Genomic DNA, 25,187 nt, shown 5'->3' on the forward strand with positions numbered 1-25,187 from the left:
TTGGTATTTAGTCCCTATTTAGTTTGCTAACTTGTTAGCAAGATAGTTCTTAATTAATTACTCACGTTTGGGAATGAATGTGTGTAATTTATTTAGTAAAAAAACGTATTTAGTCTCTTAAAATGTCAACAACAGACTTCAATTGATTTAGGAATCCATAATCAGTCTAAATTAATTAAATGAACGTCCTCTACTGGCCATTAGTTGTAGGCTACATCCGGCTTTTTGAGGACGCCTGAACACCGCGTGTACGATGTTACCTTCTCGTCCTATAAATGTACTGAAACTCGACAAACAATAAGTCCATAAAAGCAACTCAACATTGGAATCGCAATTAGTGAGTTTTTCTGTTTATCTCACATTCTTTTTGGGGAAAAAGTGTTATTTACACCTGTTAAATGTTGAAACATGTTATAGCCTGTATTATAACATATATAATTTCAAATGTAGCCTACCGCCATTTAACAAAAGACTCACTGCCTTGATGTTCGGATTCAGCCAGTAGATGTCAGCATAACATAACCAGTAGAACAATATAGAGCCAGAACAATGAATCATATTCCAGTATTACTGTAGGTATTTTATTCATCTTATTTATAGTATGCAATTAAATTGTATTATAATGTCTAGAATATAAAACATGCTTTCTAGCCCGTCTAATTGTGTAAATATGAAATGTAGGCTACTTCAAAATGGGCCATATTTTGCCTATATATTTGTGGAGATGATTGTAATAGTTTAAGTATAAAATACAGTTAATCTGCATTACAGAGATCGATTAGTTTTTGTGTACATATGATCACGTGTGTGTAGTCCTGCAAACACTTCATAGTCCATATACAAATCTTGCTTCATAAACCACTAATTAAACTTCATCATTAGGCCTCTTAATGAAGCAGCTCTGGCAGTGACATACAGAGCACAGGTTTACACAACTCCTCCAACACCACACACGCGGCCATCTTGACGTGGTGTGATGATGGATATGTGTGTTTAGTTTAATCCTGTTTTATCATTCAGAGGTGTTGTTGTTTTGGTTGTGGAAGTCCTTTTTGAATATAATATGTGTAAGGAATAGTGTTTGTGCATTACCAGAGAAGCAAGTTCAAGTTGTGTGGATGTTTAATATGAATTGATTGTGTTGGCTGGGTGCATACTGTATGTATCTCGTTCATATCTCAGTTGTTTCTTCAAGACAGCATTGAGATTACATTGAGACTTTTTGATTGACTTGCTTGCACTGAACAAAATTCAAAGTTAGTGAGATTCCCAGCACTGTAACTCACCATTATACAAAAACACAGAATTTGAATTTGTAGCTGAGGAGTTATAAAGATGTCACAAACCAGGAAGACTCAAGAGTTGAGATTTAAAGCATGCCTTTTCTCTTCCAGATAGTTCTGTGTCCGCCTACATATGCGTTTTATTCAGATCAAGTGTGAATCTGTGCTCCATACGTTCAATGTTTCATCAGCCATGCGATGTCTGTTATTTAGGGACGCCATTGTGGCAGAAAGGCAGAATGGGAGCACTGGCGGATGAGTCTGGCTCTTCTTTTGCTTGGTTGGGAGCATGTAAAATAGGCCGTATTAGCTCTGACAGACGATCATAAATCACTGTATGTGTGTGGCAGGACCTGCGGTGCAGCGGCAAGCACTTTTCGAGAAGTGGGCCGCTGAATCTCAGGGTTCAGCGGGGTCTCGGTGAGGACATGTATGACTTATACAACCCTCCTGGGCCGGTTTGATGTGGATTGTCATTCATAATACACACCAAAGCGTTACGGCGCTTGTCAAACCCCCTGTAGTTTTATTGGTTTGGCAGGGGGTGTCATATATGTACGTAATTGCTGGTTGTGCCGACGTTTTTATTGGATTGTTTGCACAGTAAAGAAGCGCTACGTGTTCATCTGTGCCTCGACTTCAACATATCACATGCTGATCTGCTTGTTCGTGACATCTTGTTTAGGATCATCTAACAGCATTTCTCACCCTTAATGCAACGAACAGGCAGATCTGAAAATGAAGCCTTCGGAGAACCAAATGTGTTGTATAAATTCATTTAACTCGTGACTCTACAGAGGTGATCGATTGCGTTTTACGGCCCACAATTGAAGCTCGCCTCCTTTAGAGAAAATATTGAGTTTTTTTGTGTGTGTGCTCAGTCAGATATTGCTCTTCAAATCTTTTTCTCTGGCTTGTCAGCACTTTGCCTGTATTCGCCTGCTGCGAGACCCTTTACCTCCATTGGCTCTTCCTACCAAATCACAATTTTCCACTCCTGCACGAAGCTTGGCAAGGCGGATGGCAATCAACACCATCATCTCCCAGCGTAATTAAGGATTACCCAGAATTCTGAAATGAGTTCTGAACCACTGATTATATCCAGCCTAAAGCATCAACAGCCAAGCACAGATAACTGGCTGCACTTGATTGAGTTAATACTCTGTTAAGGCACATCAAAATGCCATTTGGTTTTAATTTATTTCATTTTGATTTGCTTGTGATAGTTATGGACAAAGATAGCCTCAATTCATGTTTATGTTTTACCCTTTTCCCACAAACATAGCGCTGTGGAAACCCAATTTGTCTCAGTCCCATTTCAATGAAGAAAGGTGCGTTGCGAGCCAGGAAAAAATATTGGCATTTAGTTGATTCATCTGGAAAAAGGTAATAATGTACTGGGCTTAATATGAGCATCAACATCACCATTTCAGTGGAAAGGGTGAATATGAGAGACAAAGAGAGAGAGACAATGAAATAGTGCAGTATGTCATTGTTGAGAGTCACTGTCCTCTTATCTAGTAACCTCTCACCGTCACCAACACTCTCACACTCTCAATCTGTCTGATGCCATGTGTGTGTGTTCAGATGCATCTCTGAGGCCGGTCTAACACAGTGCAGGTCTGTTCATGCCATGCTGGGAACAGAATGATGTTCTCAAAAATCCAACCCTAGAATTCGTTTTGAGGATGGATACAGACTGGTAGACTTAAAAGCATTAAAGTGAATCCGTCTGTTTTGTATTCTGTGGTCAGATTTTGATTCCAGGAGGCTCAGATATGTATTTGTATGAGCAGTATGGCACAATAAATGTATTAAGGTATAAATAGAAATTAATTTAGTCATTTGTCCCTTTATTCGTGCTTTCATGAAGATAAAAAAAAACCTTTTGGGTGAACTATTCCTTGGAGAGGTTTGGGTGGAAGAAATCTTTTTCGCACCCTGTTGGAATTACTGAGCTTGAATTTGTCTAAAATGTCAAAACTGTGTGTTTGGACGTGAGCGTTTCCTGTCAGATAATTCCTGCAGTCTTCTCTACAGCAGTATTTTACCTTATTAAAAGCCACTCCATCACAGAGAAGGAGAGGCGAGAAGGGGGTGTACTGTAAACTCAAGGCACAGGAATTGCCATCACTCGCCTACAGTGACAGGAAGCAAAATGACAGGCCTGACAATCTGAGAGCAGCTTGTGAGGGAGACAGATCGACAGAGGAGATGTCACTCGTGTTCATCACTGCGCACAAGATGAGCTAAAGTGTGTGTTACAGTGATAGTCATGCCTTATGCAGTGCTTTGGAGTTATATGGGTTTATAACAAGTTTAGCTACAGTGTATGCTGTTGGTTTCCATGCAATCCTCCATCAAATAGTAAAACAAAAAACATTCAGGGTGGTTGTCGCATGTGACATTTTATAACCTGAACTAACCTTCCATGTCAGGTCAAATTATCTGATATTTTAAAAGACTTTGTTTGGAATGGTCATGAGGTTCTTCAAGGGTCATTCATTCTATGGTCATTACGTAAATGTCAAAGTTCTGAAATGAAAATCATGGCTATTATATAAGAGGTGTATTCACATTGTTGAGTGTTTTGTATTTTTGAATAATAAATGTAGAAATGTAAAAAATGGAGTTTACCTTTCGTGGACATTGAAAAATAAGTGAACCTAGAATTGTTGTAAAGTTGGCATGAAATTCACTCTGTTTTCTATATGCAACTAATTTATCTTATTGTGATTGATTCATCCATGCATGTTTTACTTTTTACCTTTCTTTTATTATCAACTTGATCTTCCGGTAAAATACAGACTTTCTGCCTACATGCGCCTGTTTACACCGGCACGCGCATGTGTTGGTGAATGGTCACGTGATCCGCGTTTTCAGTCGTTTTAATGTGGACGGAGATCCATTCTAATACGCAGCATAAACGCTGGTGTGGACGGAGATCGTATTCGTTTTAATTCTCCGTTTCTAAACTAAAACGCAGTAGTGTGGATGAGGCCTAAAATGCATGTTGGAGCTGTTTTAACTGAAAGAAACTTGCACTGTCATATAAAATATGTCAGTGCCATTGTTTTGTCTGAAGCTGCACTCCAGTAATGATTTTCTCTTAGTAATGTTTATAAAAGCTATACTTAAATGTCCTAATTGAACTAATCCTATAAGCCCTGTCTGTGAAACCAGGCCTTAGTCGGCTTAAACCCCGTCCATTTCTTACAATTTACGGCCAACTCAAATTCAGTCATCCTGCCTCCATCCAATCAACAACCAATTCAAAGTCCCCACCCTACATTTTCTCTTTTTGGATAATCTGTTGCACTAGAATGTTTGTCACACAATATGGAAGAAAAACTCGGTTACACTTTATTTTAAGGTGTCTTAATTACTGTGTAATTTTATATTTAAGTACTCCGTAATAACTAACATTACTATAAAGTTAGGGTTTGGTTTAGGGTTTATTAAATGTAATTATGCATAATTTACATGCATTATAGTAAGTACATACAACGTGTAACAAGGACAAATAAAAGCTCTAATGCTTGTTCAATTAGATTGCAACTTTAACCATCACTGTATTTATTAAGTCTTTGTTTAGCTATGAATTGCTTTCACACGTGTATCAGTTAATGTGAGAAGACCTTGTCCCACCAAAACACACACGCAGAACACCTGTGAGGCATGTGTGTGAGTATCCATTGTTGTGAATTGAGTGGATAATGGATATTCTGTGGGAAATCACCAAACTCATCACCTAATTGAGATTAATGCATTTTTAATGACCATGCAGCCTTTATTGAACCTCATCTGCTGTGGAAGACATTAAAATGTACCCACATAGTGGACTGCACTAATAAGCGACGCTGTGGCGAGACCCACCTTCACCGTTCTGCAATCCCATTAGCCCCTTCTAACGATACTGGGTGTGTCATCTCTGTGGTATGCTTTGTTTGAAGACAAGACACCTAAAGCCAGTATATGAGCATATCTGCTTTTACAGTCATTGAGGTCCAGACTTTGATTTGAATCTTATCAGTTTCCATTACACACACACACACACACACACACACACACACACACACACACACACACACACACACACACACACACACACACACACACACACACACACGCACACACACACACACTAGTGCCTAATTAATCATCTGGGAAGATGCTCCCCCGCCTGATTCTGCAGGAATTCCTTATACAGGGATGTATAATTGGCTCTAGTCTCGACTTTGCTGTCTGTCTCTTACAAGCAGACGCTCTGAAGGCGAAGACTGGCTGGGGTTCGATTAGGAGAATGTGATGTGACTCTGAAGCACGTAAATTCAATTAAAACAGTATTGTTTGTCCATTCTGTTACTAATGGTTAAGAGCTTTTACGCCAGTTGCTCGCTCCGTCTGGAGTCGCTTAAATTAGGTTATGTGGTAGATTAGACGATTAAAGCCTGACAATTAGCAGTTTTTGCAATTTGGACTTTGTTCCTAATCAACCAGACCTTTTCAAATTGAAGGTAAATTAGCATTTTAGGCATCACAGGCTCTTCGGTCACAGAGGTTTTTAAAAATGAAGGAATATACTGTTATTTATGCTGCCTTGTAAGTTTCTTCATTTTGGTGCATGTGTTCTCTGCAGATTAGGAGATCCCAGAATGCATTGTGAATGAGATTTCATCCATGATGGAGGATGTGGGAGATTTCTTTTATAAATCCAATGAATACTTAAATATTTATAAATCCACTTATATTCCATTGGAATTTGGAGTGAAATAGTATTTCACTTAATATGAGATGTAGCATATTATGCTTGTTAAAACATTGCTTTGTAAGCTTAGCAACATGCTAAGGCAGATTTGCACGTTTCCTACACAGATGTGATCCTAAAATGCATTGTAAAATATGCTCATTGAAATGTTTTCTGCGAAGGAGGAGGATGTGAGCAAATTAGTTCATAAAAAGGATTATTTTACCAGATGTTTTTGTGAGCAGTGTGTATGCTTAAGTATTGTGTTGTTAGCTTAGCAACATGCTAATATCTAATTGTATTGGAGTCAGTTGAGTCTGCTGCTCATACGGGAAATGCTATTTGAATGTGTAGCGCGTTTCCTCCATTTTAAGTGCTAATGAGATTTCTAACATTTAACATTCTAACAAATTATAGAATTACTTCTTGAAAGTAAAGTGTTCAAGGCACAAATTAGCCCGCACATATTAACCAAACCTAAAGATTTTAGGTGTATCCCAATTTACGTGCTGCACTATTCTATGCCATTTTGGAGTATTAAAAGTGTGAGTAGTGTGCGTTCATCTTTTCTAAACAAAACACTACCATTGAGTGAAATGTAAATCTATAAATAATACAATAAGCAATGACAGTATTTATGTTTTGTCGATGAACTATCCGATAATGATCCTAACAAAAGTGCTCGAGTCTGCAGTTGCTATGGTTACCTTCGCACTTAAAGTGTCTATTTACCTGCAGATGAAAATGAGCCTTGACTAACTTTTGTGGTTACTGAAATTTTAGAAAACCAAGTTGAAAGATAAATAGATACTTCTACATGTACTTTTAAAATCCAGCCTTTTGTTTTGACTTTCTCTGGGGGCTTCAAGCCTTAACTCTGGGATCGAACCCCTGATATTTTGCAGTATCAGTTGAACTGAGCTATTGTTTCACATTCAGGGGGCATATTGCCCCCCTCCAGAAATCTCATTCTCTTCCCTTCTCCCTATCTCTTTCTCGCTCTTTCTTTTTAGTGAGCATGACAGTGCTGGAGGTAACAATCTCCTCGCCATTTCACTGTCTCCCCAGCAGAGAGAAAAAATGCTCCCTGAAACACTCTTTTGTCTGGCAACAAAGTGTGTATTTTTCACTGACAGCTCCAGAGGAGTCTCCAGAGATAATGCGAAGCTTTATGAAGGATGTCCTCGGTTCAAACAGAACACAAAAATAGCAGGAAATCAACCCCTGTGGAAAGATGGTACCTTGGGGACAAGAGGAGGATGAATGTTGTTCAGGATTAGCTAATAAAACACTGTGAGCTTTTTTCAGCTCATGTCTATCATTATAGGTTCTTCTGTGTGTTATACGCAACCTCACTGGTTACTACAGAAAGGACTTGCACTCTACACCATTATGCCCTGTTAATGAGCGTTAAAATGTCGTTTTCCCGGTGGACCTGCCAGCAATTAATGAAATATTCTCACATTTTTCACTAGGAAGAGGAAGAAAACTCCCAAATCTCCCTGCACCTGAAGCATGATGCATTTTAGAAACACCTGCTCGGCTTGTGGGAAGAATAACGATGTCCTTGAAAGCACAGACATCTAATCTGCTCCTTAATAACTCATGTTTTTTGCAATCTGTAACATTTATTTTTAGCCTGCAGAAAGCATTAGATATTCGTCTCAAGTATTCATGGTTGCATAGGTGATTTTTCCAGCTCAGGATCGTCAGTAGAATAGAGATGAATATGTAAGTGCATGCTGGGAAATGTGGATTCTGCTAAGGGCAATGCTAGGTTCAGAAAGGAATATTAGAAAAATGCTACTACTATTCAGTATAGACTTGGGCTGCATGAACTTGGGGGGAAATTGCGATATAAACGTTTTTTCTTTATTTTTTCCAGCTCCAGGTTTGCTGCACTTGTTAGTAAGGCTGCACAATGTGTCAATATAATATAATATAATATAATATAGACAAACTATAATGACTATAATAATAATATCTATAAGAAATAACACTGTAAAATGGAAAAGTTAATAAATAATAATAATGATTTTATTTTACCGTACATCTTAATTTCGTTATTCTTCGTTCATTTATAGCCCTATAGGCCTATATATAATGGCTTACTATTTGTCATTCTAATCAAATAATGGGTCAAGGAGATGTAATAATCATTTTAGGTTCATTCTGGAAGGTCAAGTCAAACGCATTGCACTTTTCAAATTCTGTATACTGCAGCTTGTGCCAAATATAGTAGCTCATTCCTTATTTTGTGCATTCTGAAAATGTGCATATTGTGCCCTGGAAACATAGGCCTAATGCAAAAATAGCACAAGTACTATACTTCTATACTGGGTATGCAAATTTTACTGTACCAAACATAGCCTATAAACAGGCGTTGGGTTTTTAAAAGCTACATTGACTGAAATGGCCACAGCTGAAGAAAACACAACGTGTCTCTGCAATAAAAGCGCAATGGAGACAGCAGAATCAAATAATTAAAGCACATTCTATAATTATAGGAAAACAATAAGTCATTTGAGACAAAATGATTTGTTCCCTTTTCACTGGAAGATAACGGATGTCAACTTCAGTCTATGCTGCCCCTTCATCCAAGAGCTTGAAATGGAAAATGGTGGAGTAGATCATTAACCTTAATGAGATGAGTTAATTGAGCTTAATCACTCAGAGAAAATGAGAGCGAGAGCATGGATGTGAGCTGAGCACTTTCCATTAAACGCAGGCCTTGACTCTATAAAGTGCAAACGCTACACCATATAGATGTCCGGGTTTATTTGATATATAAATCAGGTTAAAACGTATCTGGCTGCATCAGCTGGACAATTATCACCCCTCTAAACTTCAAAAATAATGTTTGTTATATCTCTATATCTCTGCCATAACTATTTTTATGACGATATAAAGCTTGCAGTATTATTTTAGATGGTGGCTAGGAAATATGTTTTATAATCTCATATAAACACACTTATGGGATTATGTGTAAAGTCCTTCTATTTCAAGAGTCATTCAGGCAAGTGTTAATAACTGAAATGAAATATTTTTTATTGATAAATTCTAGTCGTTTGCTTCTATGGCTTTGGCAGGGAGTTGTGAGAAGGACCAGTGTTAGCATTTAGCTTTACACAACTCAAACTATTCTGTACAAGTATCAAAGCATTGTTAATTTCTGTTGGATGTAAATAGTGCAGCTGCACCTTGTCATAATATTTTAGCTTATTAGTGCTCCACTATAGGACACACCAGGTGCTGGTGACCTCGTGGTATTTGAGAGCATTGTGTAGAGGTCACAAGGTCCATGTCAGGCTAATTATGTCAGACAATGATGCATTACAGTGCCCGCACTTTAATATAATGCCTATCTGTGAGTCGTTGGAGATATATGGGACTGTTCGTAATAGAGTGTGTGTATAATGTAATTGATTTTATTCATAAGGTTCAGCTTTGGATGTGGTAGGAGCCTGTTAATAAAAAGCTTTATTGCATGTAAATACATGTTTTATAGCTATCGGGTCTTGTTTTAAAAGATATATATATTAGGTAACAGATGCCTAAGTCCCATTCCATCTATCCCATCATACAAGCCTCATACCTCTATGAATATAGGCAGATTTTGTGTGTGGATTATCCAATGACCTCTGGCCCAAGAGTAACCCTGTTGGGATTTAGGGGTGAAGCTGAATCTGTTCCAGAGAGGACGATCAACATCTGGTCCGTCCCACCCATGGCATCCGAAGCCCCGACCATGACAAGGTCAAAATACCATTTTTAAGCTGAATCATCAGTTTTTCCATCATCAGTAACTTATTCTCATTAGAATTGCTCACATTTATCCACCTTTAATCCGTGTAAAAACTTCCCTTTCTTGGTGAAATTGTTTGCTTTGTATTGAAAATGATATTGCTGAGTGCCTCAGTGTGTTTAATGAAACCAGATGTCTTTGGCGTAGGCAACATAACACTCCATTACAGTAAATATCTCTAGAGGAATGAAAGGTCATATTGCCTTCCATAATTTCAGTGCATTTTATGTATTATTTGATGGCAGTTTCTGCAGTAAACCAATTCTAAATAGTCATAATAAGTTTGTCTGCATCACATAAACAGCTTAAATGTTGAAGTCAGTGTCCTAACATGCACGTACTATATAGTATACCAGATAAGAATTGGTGCATTCCCGAATCACAGCAGGCTATGTTGAACATAGAACATGTATGAATTGGTATTGGTATCTCTAGTTATTGTTATCAATGCTAGTTTTGCTAATTATCTGATTACATTAGCAGCACTGCCGTTTCCTTCCCATTTTATGTTATTGTAGGACTTTAGGCTCAGCATGGTCTCAGGCATGTGAATGGATTTCCCATCCGTCTATCCTTAACCTTTGGCTAATTGTTAATGTTTTTGTGGTTAAAGCTGTACTTCATTCAGGAGATACACCATTAGTTGCAAGTTTGTTGTCTGTTCTCAGGAGGCAATCCAGACAGCTTTTTTAGCGAAGACTAGCAGTCAGACTAACCATCTTGGAGGAGCTGTATTGAAAAGCAATGGCTTTCGGTCCAAGATCAATTGTCACTGATTCTTGGGTTCATTTTGTGCACATCCAGCTTCATTAATGTGGGTTTGTTGTGTATCTCATTTTCAGTTAAAGACAAAGTAATTATAGTGAAAGAGGAAAGCATCTGTGTTTGGTCTCAAATTCCTCAATAACAGTCTTTTCCATTCTTCGTGAAAATAAAGACACCAGGCCCATTTTGAGGCAGAGAAGAGATGGTCTTTATGTTACCAGGTCAATTCTGCCTTCTGGTTCATGACTGAGTCTTCCTGTGTAAATGTGAGCACTACACCTGCAATTACCTCCAAAGCACAAATAGTCAAAAGCCATTACTAGCAGAAATTGTGATTGCCCACCTTTGAGAATACAGTTTTTTTTAATCTGACGACAGGGATTCTGGACGCTTTGTTCACACAATTTTATTTAATTGGCATATCTGTCTCTTTTTGTGCCTCAGAAATCTGTCAGATCAGATTTCAAGTGTTTTTTCCCCCCTTATTTGAGTGCAAAGTCTCTGGTTCAATCGAGTTTGTTCACACATCTGGCATAGCTTCTTCTCATCTTCATCTTCTCTTCTCTTGAATGCTCCAAGAAGTAGATGTAGAGTGGCTGTTGACCATTGGAGATTTTCCGTCATTTGTATGGCACAACCCTTCCCAGCCATTGACGAGTGTTTCAAAACAAAACCTGTTATCCTTATTGTAAACCCACTATACTTTGTTCTTTTTGGTAGTCTGTATTTTTAGCTATTGATTTATCCGAGAGATCCACTGCTTTTCCAGCAGATAATCAGTGGGCAGTGCTTGTTGGGAAATAACCGCAAATTACATAGAGACCAGCAGACTTCACAATCAAACACGGCACAGGCGGCGGTCCAAAGACACTTGCTCATCTTCAAAGAATTGCGAGATGCTAATGCTTTATTTTTGACCAACTTTGTTGACCACATCAAAGTCATGACTCTGTGTGACCTTTCAGTGCTTTTTTTTTTTGTACCTGTGCTTTTTGTGTGCGCTCGGTGGGTGGATGCATGTGTCCGTGTGTATTTGTGGGTTTCAGAGAAATCCAATTTTAGATAATGGAGACAGTAATTGAAATTTATTCTGCCACTGCAATTCGGACCTCCGTAATTTATCAAGCCTTCCGTAATGGATGCTGCTATGCTGTTAGCAAATGTGTCAAGTTAAAATTGCACCGGAAAAGTAACAATATTAAACATGCTTAGGCCCTTATACCCTCCTGCCTGTTTTTATTTGATGTGTGGTGCAATTATCGTCTTTAATGAGAGAAAGGATAAAGCGGGGCTCTGTCATTTGCCATAATCACAATCTTGCTTATTAAAGCAGCTATATATCTGTTTGACATCACTGGAGACCCTTATTCCTGGGAGTCTAATATTTTAATTAGGAGACTCTGAGATGGTGTTTTCCTTCCATCTCTCAGTAATATTGGTGCTCTGTGAGTAGTCATAAAAGTTGATCATCTGACCAGCAGCTGGACTATAGTGATAGCGACCTTCGATAACAGACACCCAGACACACACATGCACACAAATGGAGGCATTATCACCAAAGCTGAAAATTAAATTTAAAAGCCCAGTGCCTTTTGGAAATCAGGAATATTTTATCATGTACGACAGCTTTTGCTGTGTTGAAGCGGTCAGCTGAGACAAACTACTCAAGCAGACACGAAGCAATGCCGAAACCAGGCCAGAAATTAAGGGATAAAGTATAATTTACATTCAGATTTCAGTGTTTTAAATGGTCCATATTAATTTTTTCTTTATTTTTATTTCTTTTGCATTTAAAATGTGGATTTTTTTTATGTAATTTGTTTCCCCACTCTTTTTTCATTAAATTTTTTAAAATCTAAAATAAAAAAAATTAAAAAATTAAAGAGAAAATATTTTAAAAATGTAAAAAAATAAGAAAAACTCTTACAGTCTGAATTATGATATGAGAGAAAAACAGGAAAAACACAGGGGGGAATATACTATCGAATACCCATATAATTTAATTTATTGATTTATTATTGATTTTTTGTTATTGTTTAGTATATATTTAAGCATATAGTTACTTACAATTCTCATGCTTAATCTTTATATCTGCAAAAAAAACATGTTCCACAGTAAATATATAAGATTTTCTTGGTGACACATGGCCAGACTGTGATTATGTCACTCACATGTTGGTTGTGGTAATTGATAAATGAGGGCCGTGTTTGTTACTGACATCTGGCTTGCTTGGCCTTTCTCCCCTTGCTAGCTCAACCTTCACTGTCCTGAAATAGCCAATTACTGCAGCTGCTATTGGACGTAACAGGCCAATGAGCAAATGGCTGTCCTGGGACCAAATCAAGGGGGTGGGCTGCAGGTGCACAACATCCCATGTACAGTTCAGGCCGAAGCACCTGATCCCACAATTCTTTGTTCCATTACATATGTCATTCCCAGATCAGTGAGGTATTCACTTCCTGGTTGACGGGCGTCTCACTGACCGCCTCTGACCCCGGGACTTATGGTCTGTGAGGTCTCCAGTTATGTTATAAATCAGGTTTTAATTAGACACGAAGAATAGGAAGGCTTCTAATGCTCTCATAAGGCAGTAGACTGAGTCAAATGAGCCTTATGGTGAGAGTAATTGATGAAATGGAGTTGCTGCATTGGTACTGTCATTTAGTAATATCTTTCTGAAAATATGTAGGTGAAAACTAAATGGCAAAATTTCAAGAAGTAGGACACTTGGCCCGTTGGCGTCATCATTTTGAACAGTAGTTTTACATTGTAGAATTTAAAACTTGTTTTCCATTTCTTTTGTTTTTATGATTTAATAATTTTTGTCTATTATTCATAATAATCATTGTTCTTGAGATAATATTAATTATCTCTTGTTTTCTTGTTCTTAGTCTTGTTGTTCTAAGTTACTATCCTTTCAAAATGATGATGATGATTATTTTGAAAGAAAATTTACTTGTAGAACAAACAATTTTACCTTTTTATATTTTATATTGATAAGTCTTACGTGGTTTTACACTTGATAAAGACATTATTTCTCTCTTTTGATTAAAAATGAGGTGCCTATAGATATTTAGACGATCTAAGAAGGATAACTAAACTAGTTCAAATTCTCTGAAGGTATCTGAAGGTAAAGGATGACGTTGCGGCAAAATACCACTAAGCCGCTACTGCATTTACTTTATCAGCTGCAGAACGGTTTGCAGTGTGTTGTGCATGAATGGACACGGTTCTTTAGATCAAATGTCTGTTGAACTAGAGTTCTGTGATGTGTGTCTGCACTGAGCCGTGTGATAACACGAAGTCTACCTGCTCTTACGGTGACAGCTTTTGTGGGGTTTCATGCCTTATTGTCCTCCAGGGTGATTGCTTGCCATCTGTAACTCTTCTGAAGGTCTTTAGAGTAAGAGCCTTGAATACAGGGAGTGAATAGGTGGTTAAACATGAACTCGATGGGTCGTAAGTGATTCAGGGGTGCAGCCAGTTGTGGGAGAAATGTTATTTAAGCTATTAAGCAAGATTTTCTCACACTTTCTATGTGTTATCGGGGTCATGTCTGCTTGGAAGTGCTTCAAAGAGGATCAGAGGGCTTCTTCATGTCTAATTAGGTAGTTTTTTGGAATCAATAAGCTGCAAAATTAACTAGACAAAAGAATAGATATACACAAGACTAAAGGACCGTTCACACCAAGGACGATAACTACAGATAACTAGCGTCCATATCATTGTGAAATGGTCCACACCTGAAAGTGATTCCAATTATATTGTTCCTCTGTGCCATTATTGTTATAGCTGTGGTGTGGACTCTAATATTCAATCATATTTCGAACGATTTTGAAAACTATATCTTTATTGTTATCGTTATAGTGATCGACCTTGGTGTGAACGGGCCTTAATTTGAGTATGAAGAGACTGTCAGACCATTTGGGGTCATTTCACAACTAAATGATATAAATATTTTGATCCTCCTGCTCTGAAGCCAATACCGTGCAAAACCCGGATGATCCATGGCGGCTGATGGGATTCATTGACTGAATACCGTGATTAAAATATCCCTGTATGAATGTATGCGTGTATGTGTGTGTGTGTGTGTGTGTATGTGCTCTTGTTAATGTGATTTATGAGGACACAAATTTGTATAATGACATGTGTATTACACTGGTATTACAACTTAAACGTGGTTTATGAGGACATTTCATGAGTCCTCACAATTCAAATAGCTTAAAAAACATAAAAAACAATGTTTTAATTAAAAATGTAAAAATGTGATGTATTTCCTGTGATGGGCAGGTTTAGGGGCAGTGTAAGGGGATAGAATATACAGTTTGTACAGTATAAAAACCATTACACCTATGGACTGTCCTCACAAGTATAGCAAAACAAACTGTGTGTGTGTGTGTGTGTGTGCGTGTGTGTGTGTGTGTGTGGTTGTGTGTGTGTGTGTGTGTGTGTGTGTGAGTGTGTGTGTTTGTTTAAAATACAGTGTAGCTAAAAGATATAAAAGTCATTGGACATGATAGTTTTCTTTTGATGGTGAACTATTTCTTCTGTGAATGTGATCATGTATTATGGAAAGTATAACAAGAGCAGATGCACAGCACACTCACTGTTAAGGGGATTGTTGCTGATGGCGCGTGCACAATGACATCTGTCTCGGCGACGATAAAGCGAGGAGCAATCACTACCTCAGAGATAAAACAACTGTCACTTACAGCCTTTATTCTGCTGTCTCTGGATCAGTCAACCTCTATACGTGCTTTTAGAAGGATAAAAGCTATTCCTTTCATCAAGCGCTCCGTCCATCCATGGCATGTGAAGATGTGGCCATATAAGCATATGTCATCTGTCAGGCCTGTTTTAAATAAACGCATTCATGCTTTGCGCGACGACAGCACTCGCAGGAACGCGAGGAGCACCGTTGCAGCTCCAAAACCCATTTCTGAGATAAATCTCACCTCTCCACCTCTCTGTCACCAACTCCGTCATACAGCAGGGTTGCTATGACAACCGCAACAAGGCTGGGGGAACAATTTTGAAGAGGGAGAGAGAAAGAAAAATCATAACAGCCTGCACTCCATCAAGTGGATTTCCATGCATGCATCTTTGCTAGGCCCTTCTCAAATATCGATTTTCAACTTTGGAGATGGGTTTGCTAGGTAGGCCATTGCTTGAGGAATTCTGATTTATTTTACAAGGTTCTTAGCAAAACTTCACATTCGTTCAGGTTGAGGGCTTTTGGACTGGTAATAAAGATGTTTTGTTTTATGGTGCGTTTGTAGCTTTTCCAATAAAATGTTTACTGTCGCACTTTACCCATCATAGTATTTGCGAATCTCAGTTGTAAAGTGCATGATTATTGGATATAAGACATGGTTGATTTCTCAGAAATCTGTTGAGTTGTAATATTTGATATCCGAAGAAGGTTGTCATTTTTAATGTTAAGTGATTCCCGAAAAGCATTAGCATCTTTCCGTAGCATTAAAATATTAAGCTCTCCTTTTTCAAGTCCTGTATTTTTACTATGTTTTTAAATTATGGTGTATTTTTTGGGAGTCTGGGGCTTTATGTGGTTATCTTTAAATGAGGAATAATTCCCCAGGGCCACATTCGCTTTCCCCTTCGGCTCTTTCCTTTTGCTGCTATTGTTTGCAGCACAAAAACATTTCAATAGGTTCTTTCTCTGCAGAAGTGTCTAGTTTTATTGAATGATTTTGTGTGCGTTCCCTAAGGTTAAGTGTGTGTGTGTGTGTGTGTGTGTGTGTGTGTGTGTGTGTGTGTGTGTGTGTGTGTGTGTGTGTGTGTGTGTGTGTGTGTGTGTGTGTGTGTGTGTGTGTGTGTGTGTGTGTGTGTGTGTTCAGCAAGGCTGTGGATGGGCCTGTATTGTAAGCTGATAGTATCCCACACCATACATTAGCATATTGAAGAAGGGTGTGAGCTCAAACCTCAGGTCAAGCTTTATTCAATGTCACAGTCTTATGGCCAGTTCATTAACAAACAAGCTCTCTCTTTCTTATATTGAATATATCTTTTATTTTCATATTTTTAATCATGGGCATTTTTGCAATAGGCAGCGAGACATTTTCTTGGCACACTTTGGGCCCCTTTGTACTATTTGAGCATTGTTTAAACACCACAGCCTGTCTGTGTTGTCCATTACTTTATGACCACTTTATTCCCATCTTCTGATGGCTACTTCCAGCAGGATAACACGCCATGTCACAAGCTCAAATTATCTCAAACTGTTTTTTTGTTTTGTTTTTAAATGACAATGAGTTCACTAAACTCCACAGTCACCTGATCTCAATCCAATAGAGCAGCTTTAGGATGTGCTGGAACAGGAGACTCGCATCATGGATGTGCAGCTGAGAAATCTGCAGCTGTGTGATGAGGTCATGCCAATATGGACCAAAATCTCTGAGGAATGTTCTAGGACCTTGTTGAATCCATGCCATGAAGAATTAAGGCAGTTCTGAAGGCAAAAGGGGGCTCAGCCTGGTACCAGCAATATATATATATATATATATATATATATATATATATATATATATATATATATATATATATATATATATATATATATATATATATTATAGATTTATTTGTTTATATAAAAAATTATTAGAATTTTTAGACACATAATTAGCTTTTTTTTTTCCTAATATTTTTGAACATGGAGATTTTAATTCTGAACAATCTAGTGCTAATGGGATGTACTTCAACATATTTAATTTGATTAATGAGGTTTAAAAAAAAGAAAAAAAGAAAGAAAACTAAATGGTTGCATGAAGGGTCAAAACTAGCTTTGTATTGACCATACAAGGAGGAGTGCTAACCATAACCATGTTACATGCTCCTCAACGATTACTGTGGCCCATGATGGCAGTAAAATTGGATCACAAATGTGTCAGATAGGTCATTGTATCATTTAGATGCTACTTCGCCCTGGGGAACAAAGCCAGTAAAAGTTTTATTGGGCTGTTTACTGCAGCAATGGGCCGTCTGATAGTATAGAGCTGTGTGTTTGGATTTGTTTAGATTGGACGTATAGATCTGTTTTAGCCAGATCCGAAGCCCTTGTTCCATCCAGACTGTTATGTGGGGTATTGATTGGTCCCCTGCTAGCTGGCTGGTCCCAGAGAAAGAGTTTCAAATGAATTTAGTGAGCATTACAGCTTCTGACCAGACCTGAGCTCTTAAAATCCACCACATCCAGCTTAATGCACCTCCTACTGTTTTACTTTCTCTCCAAGGAGAGATGCCACACGCCACTTCAAGCCCCTGCTGACTGTGCATATTGTCGCCTTCTGCTTACCTTCAACATAAAGGCCTCTTTTGTATGTAAATCCTCGGTGTGATAAAGTTTAGCTTTTAGGGGCAAGCTTATGTGTTTGAGCTTATACGGCTGAGTTGTGGATAAAAGAGTGTCCAGGGAGGAAGGAAGAGACAATGAAAGTGTCGTCTTATCGCAGGAACAGACGCGCACCACCCGGCCAGCGAGGAGGAAGAGGAGATCACGACCAGCTGGAACTAAACGGAAGTACATGTGAATATCTGAATATCTCCTTTAAACCCAGAGAGGGGTTTGCTGGAGTGTGACAAATCTGACCCCAAGCCTCCAGCTCTCTCTGTTGGGTGGGCTTAGATTAGGCTGTTTTGGCTTTTAACCACACCTCTGATAAATATCAGATTCACTGCGCTGGACACACAGATGGAAGAAAGAGTTGAGAGGAAGATTAGGAAAGAGAGAGAAACACTGTCCTGTTTGTTTACCGTACTTGAGTTGTAGCTTCAGCCCATCATTTGATCTATCATGCACAACAGTAATCAAGTTATGTGGCATTATTGGGGAACAGCTGGTGTAGACATATGTTTGCTTAGCTATCTACGTATGAAGATATACCTTAGACTTGTGGTATGTTTATATAGGGCTATAATAACGCTATAGACTAACTCTAAATATAATATTCATTTTTAATATTAATATTAATTATAATTTCATAATATAAAGGATTCATTTGTCATTTAATACATATATCTCTCCCCAAAATATAAAGAAATGAGAATGACAAATTATGAGTAAAACATCCAGTAAAGATACAAGATTTAACTGAGAAAATATTTGTGGTTGTCTTTTAAAATAATGGCACAGTGCAAAAATAATCGTAATAGTAGGTTAAAAAAATTTATTAACATTATTAAAATGTTAATAGTTTAATAATGATTATAATATTTATTCTTATTATTAAACCATATTTTAATATATAAATATTGAACTACTTTTAATATATAAATATTGAACTACTTTTAATATATAATATTAAATCATATTAAATATTAAATAAAATGTATTGTTATGAAATACTGCTATTATAATATAATAGGCAATAATATAATATATAATTAAATGTAGTAATAATTAAATTATATTATATTATATTATATTATATTATATTATATTATATTATATTATATTATATTATATTATATTATATTAGCCTATTATATTATATATTTTTTCTTTTTGGGTGAAATATGACCAGAACATGTTTTTCGTGAGATTGATTCACAATCGCTCTGCGTAGGAAGTGTGAAGTAGTTCCTTTAAGACAATAAATGTGGGGCAAACGTGAAGCAACAGCAGACAGCTGGCCGTGAGCAACCTGACACCAAGCGGACGTTCAACTAATCAGGAGAGGGAGACAGAGATGAGTTTAAAGAGCCGGCTAGAGAGAAAAGGATGGAGTCAGATGCAGAACGGCATTAGTTTACGGTAGCCCTTCTGTTGAAATGAAACCGAATAGCAATCTCGGCCATGGCGAGCAGTTTATTTCAGTTCTTAATGGCAGGCACCTCACGTTTGGCACAGATGCTGTTTGGCTGTAAAGGGGCCCTCCTGTGCTGTTTCCAATCCGACCACCTGAGAGTGGAAGCCGGAGGGGGCACCAGGGAAGCCCCATAATGATTTTATGAGGAGTGGTCTATTGAGTTAAAGCATCAGAGATGGAATAGGGCTCCAGCAGCGTGTGTGTTTATGTTGGTGGGTTATCGTGCCCTAGGGCCACTACTGGGGCGGTCTCGTGAGAGCAGGTTTTGTCTGAATGTGTGTGGGAATGGGACGGTCTGTAAGGGTCATTCTGACCACAGCGTAAAGTGAGACTCAGCTGCGTGATGCAGTTGATTTTTAATCTGTCTGTCCGACCTGTATCACGACATACAGGACCCGGGGGCCTTTTGCACCTATGGGTGGGTGGGGGAATCAGTTTTAGTTTTTTGCTCCAACTGTTGCTGGATTGCAATACTCTGGTTGGCCTTGCTGTTTAAAACTTTTAAACCACTATTCAGAAAGTCCAAGTATTTGTCTATGCTTTTGTATAGACTGAATTAATTACATTTTTAGCACACTGACACGATTCATGATCTCTTTTTTTTGTGAGGTAGAAAATTTACTTTACCTAATCTAATCGCTGAACTAAGCACTTGCTAAATGGCTTTGTGTCATTTAGCAAGTGCAAGCTTTAACTAAACTCACTGAATTTACATCGGAGACCAGCTAAACATAATAAACTGTATAAAAAATGTATATATAACGTACATTTTTTCATTATTTACAATGTGTTTATGTAAAAATTGACTAATTGAACTCTAGATAATATGCATTGGATCTAAAAGTCTGGGACCACTACAATACAAACATCTGGCTGGTCTAGTTTTAAATTAGATCTTAAATCCCATCTTTGTGGTAGACTGAGGCTTTTACTATTGTATTAATATTTCATAAGTTTATATTACACATTGTTGTAACAGATAGTCTTGAGTTCTGTGATTTTTAATTTAAGTCGTTCAAAACTCTTGCTGCCTAAAGTATTCATGCATTTTCAACATCGTCGCTCTTTGAAGCATCTCTATTTGGAGTGTTTTCACGTTTCTTCCCCTCAACCTGGGCTCTAACAACAGCTATACTGGTGTTTTTGCTCCAATTAATGATTCATAGGTTTAAATAATTGATGTTTTTTGGGCATTGAGATACACGGCACATTAGCCCTCAGTCATGCTGATATCTCCATTCAAACACCACCTGCTCAGGGCGCATCATTTTAGTCTGTGTTTTCCTGTATATGTACGGTGTGAACGGTCTTCTGAAGGTGTTCACATACGTCAACACTTGAGGGTCTCAATAGCCCTTAAATAATATATATCAATTACGTAATGCAGTATTGTCTTCATAATGATCCCTAATAACAGGTAAAGACCACACAGATATTTGTGACATTTTCATTGGCACTAGACCATAATTAACTTCATTTATTTATCATTTTAACACGTGGGACTTTTATGAACAACTTGTATCATGTTCGAAGGAATCAGAGGGCCAGATGGTGTTGTCTGCTGGATTTTGTATCTCTAAACTGATGACTCGTCTTAACTGTGTGAATGACACTGAAGGGTGTTTCACATCTTCCCCTGCCCTTGCTTGCAAAAGAACACAAGTGCAGTTCTCAAGGTGCCTGAACGGTATACATGAAAGATCACGCACCCCTTCTGTCTAAAGCGCAGATAAAACGAGAGTAGAGGTATGAATGCTAATCTTAATCTATTGACGGACATTGCTTTAGCTATATTTGCTAACTCAGACATTCTATTGAGCAGTTTCAGGACTCTCAGACATCCAATAGATACATGCGGTCACCTTTTTGTAAGCATCTCTAGGCACTTTTATCCCTGATGATGTCACCTTTTGGGGTCATCTTCAGTGACCCGTGGTGTCACCAGCTGATGTTATCTGCTACAGCGCCTTCTGATCCCTGCAGATGACCTTTCCCTCTTTGGTGAATATGGATTAGAACTTTGAATTAGAGTGGAAAAGGATAGAATAGAATGGAATGGCATTGAATGAAATGGAATGGGATTAAATGGAAAAGAAACCCTTTGATGGTTAATGGTTCTGTTTAGTATTGATTCATTACCAGTAGTAGGTGATGTTTTGTGATTGAGTTAACATGGTTTGTTTTATAGCTTTTACCTTTTGAACAATATTATAGTATATGTTTTGTTGTTGTTATTATTAGTAGTAGTTGTTGTTGTGATTATGTATTTTTTTATTTTTAAATCTTGATTTCTTAATGTCTTGATCAACCATCTCCGATTATAGGCTGTTAGAGATAGATTTGAACTCTTTCCTCTCCAGGGTTTTCAAAAGAAGTTGCCAGTCAGCCAGCGCCAGCATTTTTGAACAGAACGTACATGGCCCCCAGAATATTTAGTTGCATGAATATTTAAACATTCAATATATCAAAAGAACAGAGCTGCTGCTTAAAAAAAACTTTTGTTCTAACTTCATGCATTCGTTTTTTTTTCAACACTTGAATGTGGGTAAGTTTAATTAAAAAGCAACATTTTGAACAATAAGCTGAGAAAATCGCATTTTTTTTTTTTTTTTTAAAGACTACAACGTCCATAAGCAATGCTTGTATCGCTTGTTTGATCCGGAGATTCTGTTCTCTTTCAGAATATGTGTTATATGAGAAGATGAGAAGATGACTCATAAATGATGGAAAATTCTGTCAATGGTGAGGAAAGAGTTAACATGCAAGGAGAGAAATGGAGTTAGTAAGCATCTTCCAGAATTCAGTGTTTCCAGGCACACGTTGTGGAGGATTGTTGAGGGATGTATTTGGAAGAGAGAAGCTCCTGTTGGGGCAAAGTTGGCTCAGATTCTTTCCAAACCCACTGAGTGAAATTAAAGCTCTGCAAATCGGATTATTGCTTCCCAAGAGAGCAGTCTCGCAGCCAGTGGACAACTGCCTCTATACTGTTATCACTGCGTGTCTCTCTCTTTTACTCTCTCTGTGAATCTCAAAACTAATTTGAGGACAATCAATAGAGGTCTGTGTCTCTTCCCGTTTCTTTTGCATATTTACTGGACCATTGTCTTTCAACCCAAATCTAATTTATCAACCACTGACACGTGTGGGTAAATACAGCAGGACCATAATCACCATAGAGTATGATTTGCAGATTTCCCCCTGCAATATTCAGAATAGTGGTCATCCAATGAGGGTTTTTCAGTAGTTGATTTAGCTTCTTCCAGCTTCATGTATACAGTGGTCAACCGATACTATAGTTTAAAATGTCAGAGTTGATATTGAGAGCAGGGTGGCTAATGGCCAACATATTGTTAATTATTATGCAATTGATGACAGAATGACCCAACCAGTTTGTCAATGCTTATGAGAAACTATTCTTGAGCAAGTCCTGACTTTTTTTAAATGGATGGTTGTTTTGCTTTTTGTCGTTTTGCTTTGTTTTCCAACGTGATTCATGAACACATTGAAAGTTCATTACAACAACCACTAGGGAGGCAAATTGCAGCCGACGGTTGCAGGCAGAGAAAAGGTGGCCAAATCTGGTACACAAAGCAATATAGTCACAGCCAAGAAGCTATTCAATGATTAATATACACTAAAGCGTGGTGATGTTTTGAAACAATGATATTTCACAGACTGCAAGGCTGACCCACAAAACAGACATAAAAACCAAGTCACCAATTGCAGCTGGTTAAAGATGATTTACATAAAATACATAGGTTTTTTTCTGCTATCGCAATATTGCATTCATGTCCGGATTGGACACAGTGTTCACAAAATGGTTGAAATGCCTTTAGACAACAATAATTTTCACTTGACTGAAAATATTGTAAACAGAAAGTATTTATTCTCCATTCACAAGTCAGATCCCTATTCATGAAATACTGCATACTCTCGATGTATTGACTGTGAAAAAACAACAACATCAATCAATAAATAAATAAATTAGGGTTACCTGAATGTGAGATGTATTTGTAGTTGTTTAGTTGGTGGTCATTACTACCTTATTTAATGCCTTGTGATAAATACCCAGTTAACACAGTCACAGCACCTTCTACGCATCATCTTTAATGAATATCCAACAGATACTCATTATTATTCATGAGCTAGAGTAGGTGTAGTCATGTGCACTGAGCTTTAGAGAGAGAGAGAGAGAGAGAGAGAGAGAGAGAGATGGACGAGTGAGAAAAGGGGGGTGTGTCTCTATGAAGAGGGGTTTAGTACAGCGTGTGTGGATGACTGCTAGTCAGCTAGTGTGGATGAGAGAGACACAAGGAGATCGAGGGGGTACGATGCATGCACACACACAGTCATTCACAAGGAATTCTGCTACATCAGGCAGCCTGGTCAATGCGTGATTTTTACACAAAGAAGAACGGGTGAAAGGTACCCACTGATGAAAGACGTTACTCAACATTTGAGGGAAATCCCCAGGGTGCCTGTTTGCGTGCACTACTGCCAGAGATCTGTTGGGGGACCCGCGACGGCGAGATGGGCTGCAACCTGTGCTCGCTGCAGAAGAGAGAGGAGCACTACAAGCTGCTGTACGAAATTGCCCAGGTAAGTCGACTTGTTTAACCTACTCTGGAATATCCTGAGACCCTTGTGAAGTTGAGTTATAAGATCAGGTGGGATTTCCATGGGTTAAAACACAAGTTTTCACCTTCTCTAAACATTTCCTCACAATCTTTTTTCTGCAACTCATTCAGATTCAGAATGGATCTTTTACAGTATTAATTTAGACTCATATATCCGAAGCAACTTGACAATAACACATGTAGGACCAGTTGTTTCAAGGGACAGGACACTACAAGTACTCCTACAAGGATTGGATGGGGAATACATTTTGTGTTTTAAAGATTTATTATTGGCCTTTTTGCATTAATTGGATAACAACAATCAGGGAGTGGATAGAAAGTGAGGTGGAAGAGATTGAGGTGGGTGGGAATGGAAAGGACCACAAGTTGGGATTCAAACTCTGGTTGCCCAAAGCTACATGTCGGAATGCTTTCCCATGGGTCTTCAACCTCGATTTTAAAGTGTCTTCTAAGACATTTAGTTTGATTCTAGTAGTTGTCCCATTTTAGCGATCTGCACAGTCTTGTGGGAAGAGTTCTTTAGAAGAACTCTTTGTTGTGTGTGATGAATCCCCAACTGCATTGGGGACTTACCTGGAAGCATTTATCAGGGATCAAAGCAAGTTTTGCTGCGCACACCCTTTACAACTGTGCTAATATTCTTGTTAATTTGGGTACAACCGTGATGCTCGCAGTTAGGAGGATGAGAATTTGGGATTGCACACACTGGTGAAACTTGTCTTTGCGGTATGTAGCTGCAAGTGAGAGCTGCAAGAAGGAACCAAGCCTGGATAAGGTGCGATTTCCAGAATTGGATTGACCATTTCAAATAGTTGCAGAAGGAACATTGATCATGATATATCATATGTATGTAGCTTATTATATCACTGAATAATATCACTATATTTCCAAACCTTTAGTTGGTACCCATTGGACCTCCGCAACAGATAGCACAATGTTCAATGCTACAAAAGAAAAACGTTTAGCTTTTTTGGTCATCACTAATGTTCAAGGTTGATGCTAGTCTGAGACTGGCTCAACCCCGGCTCTGCTCCTCTCTGAGTTGAGAATTACCCATATTCCAGTGCTACAAAGGTGGTCAGAGTCCCTGCTCTTTCCCGAGCATCAAGCGAACAAAATAATATT

At 38.1% G+C, this 25,187-nt stretch overlaps 1 protein-coding gene across 3 annotated transcripts in view; it reads left to right on the plus strand.

Moving 5' to 3' along the window:
* Positions 1-185: 185 nt before the first annotated feature.
* Positions 186-25,187, plus strand: part of pdzrn4 (PDZ domain containing ring finger 4) — a 56,211-nt gene continuing 31,209 nt past the window's right edge. For 2 of the 3 annotated variants that reach the window (XM_079624048.1, XM_079624050.1), the window contains exon 1: positions 23,938-24,024. In XM_079624048.1, the coding sequence (XP_079480174.1) occupies positions 23,956-24,024 (69 nt within the window). In that variant the 5' untranslated portion in view covers positions 23,938-23,955. Of the gene's footprint in view, positions 338-23,937; positions 24,025-25,187 lie in introns of those variants that run through there. The other variant, XM_079624049.1, reaches the window with a different exon arrangement.

This window comes from Phoxinus phoxinus (genome assembly GCF_949152265.1).
Source record: "Phoxinus phoxinus genome assembly, chromosome: 9".
Classification (NCBI taxonomy): Eukaryota; Metazoa; Chordata; class Actinopteri; order Cypriniformes; family Leuciscidae; genus Phoxinus; species Phoxinus phoxinus.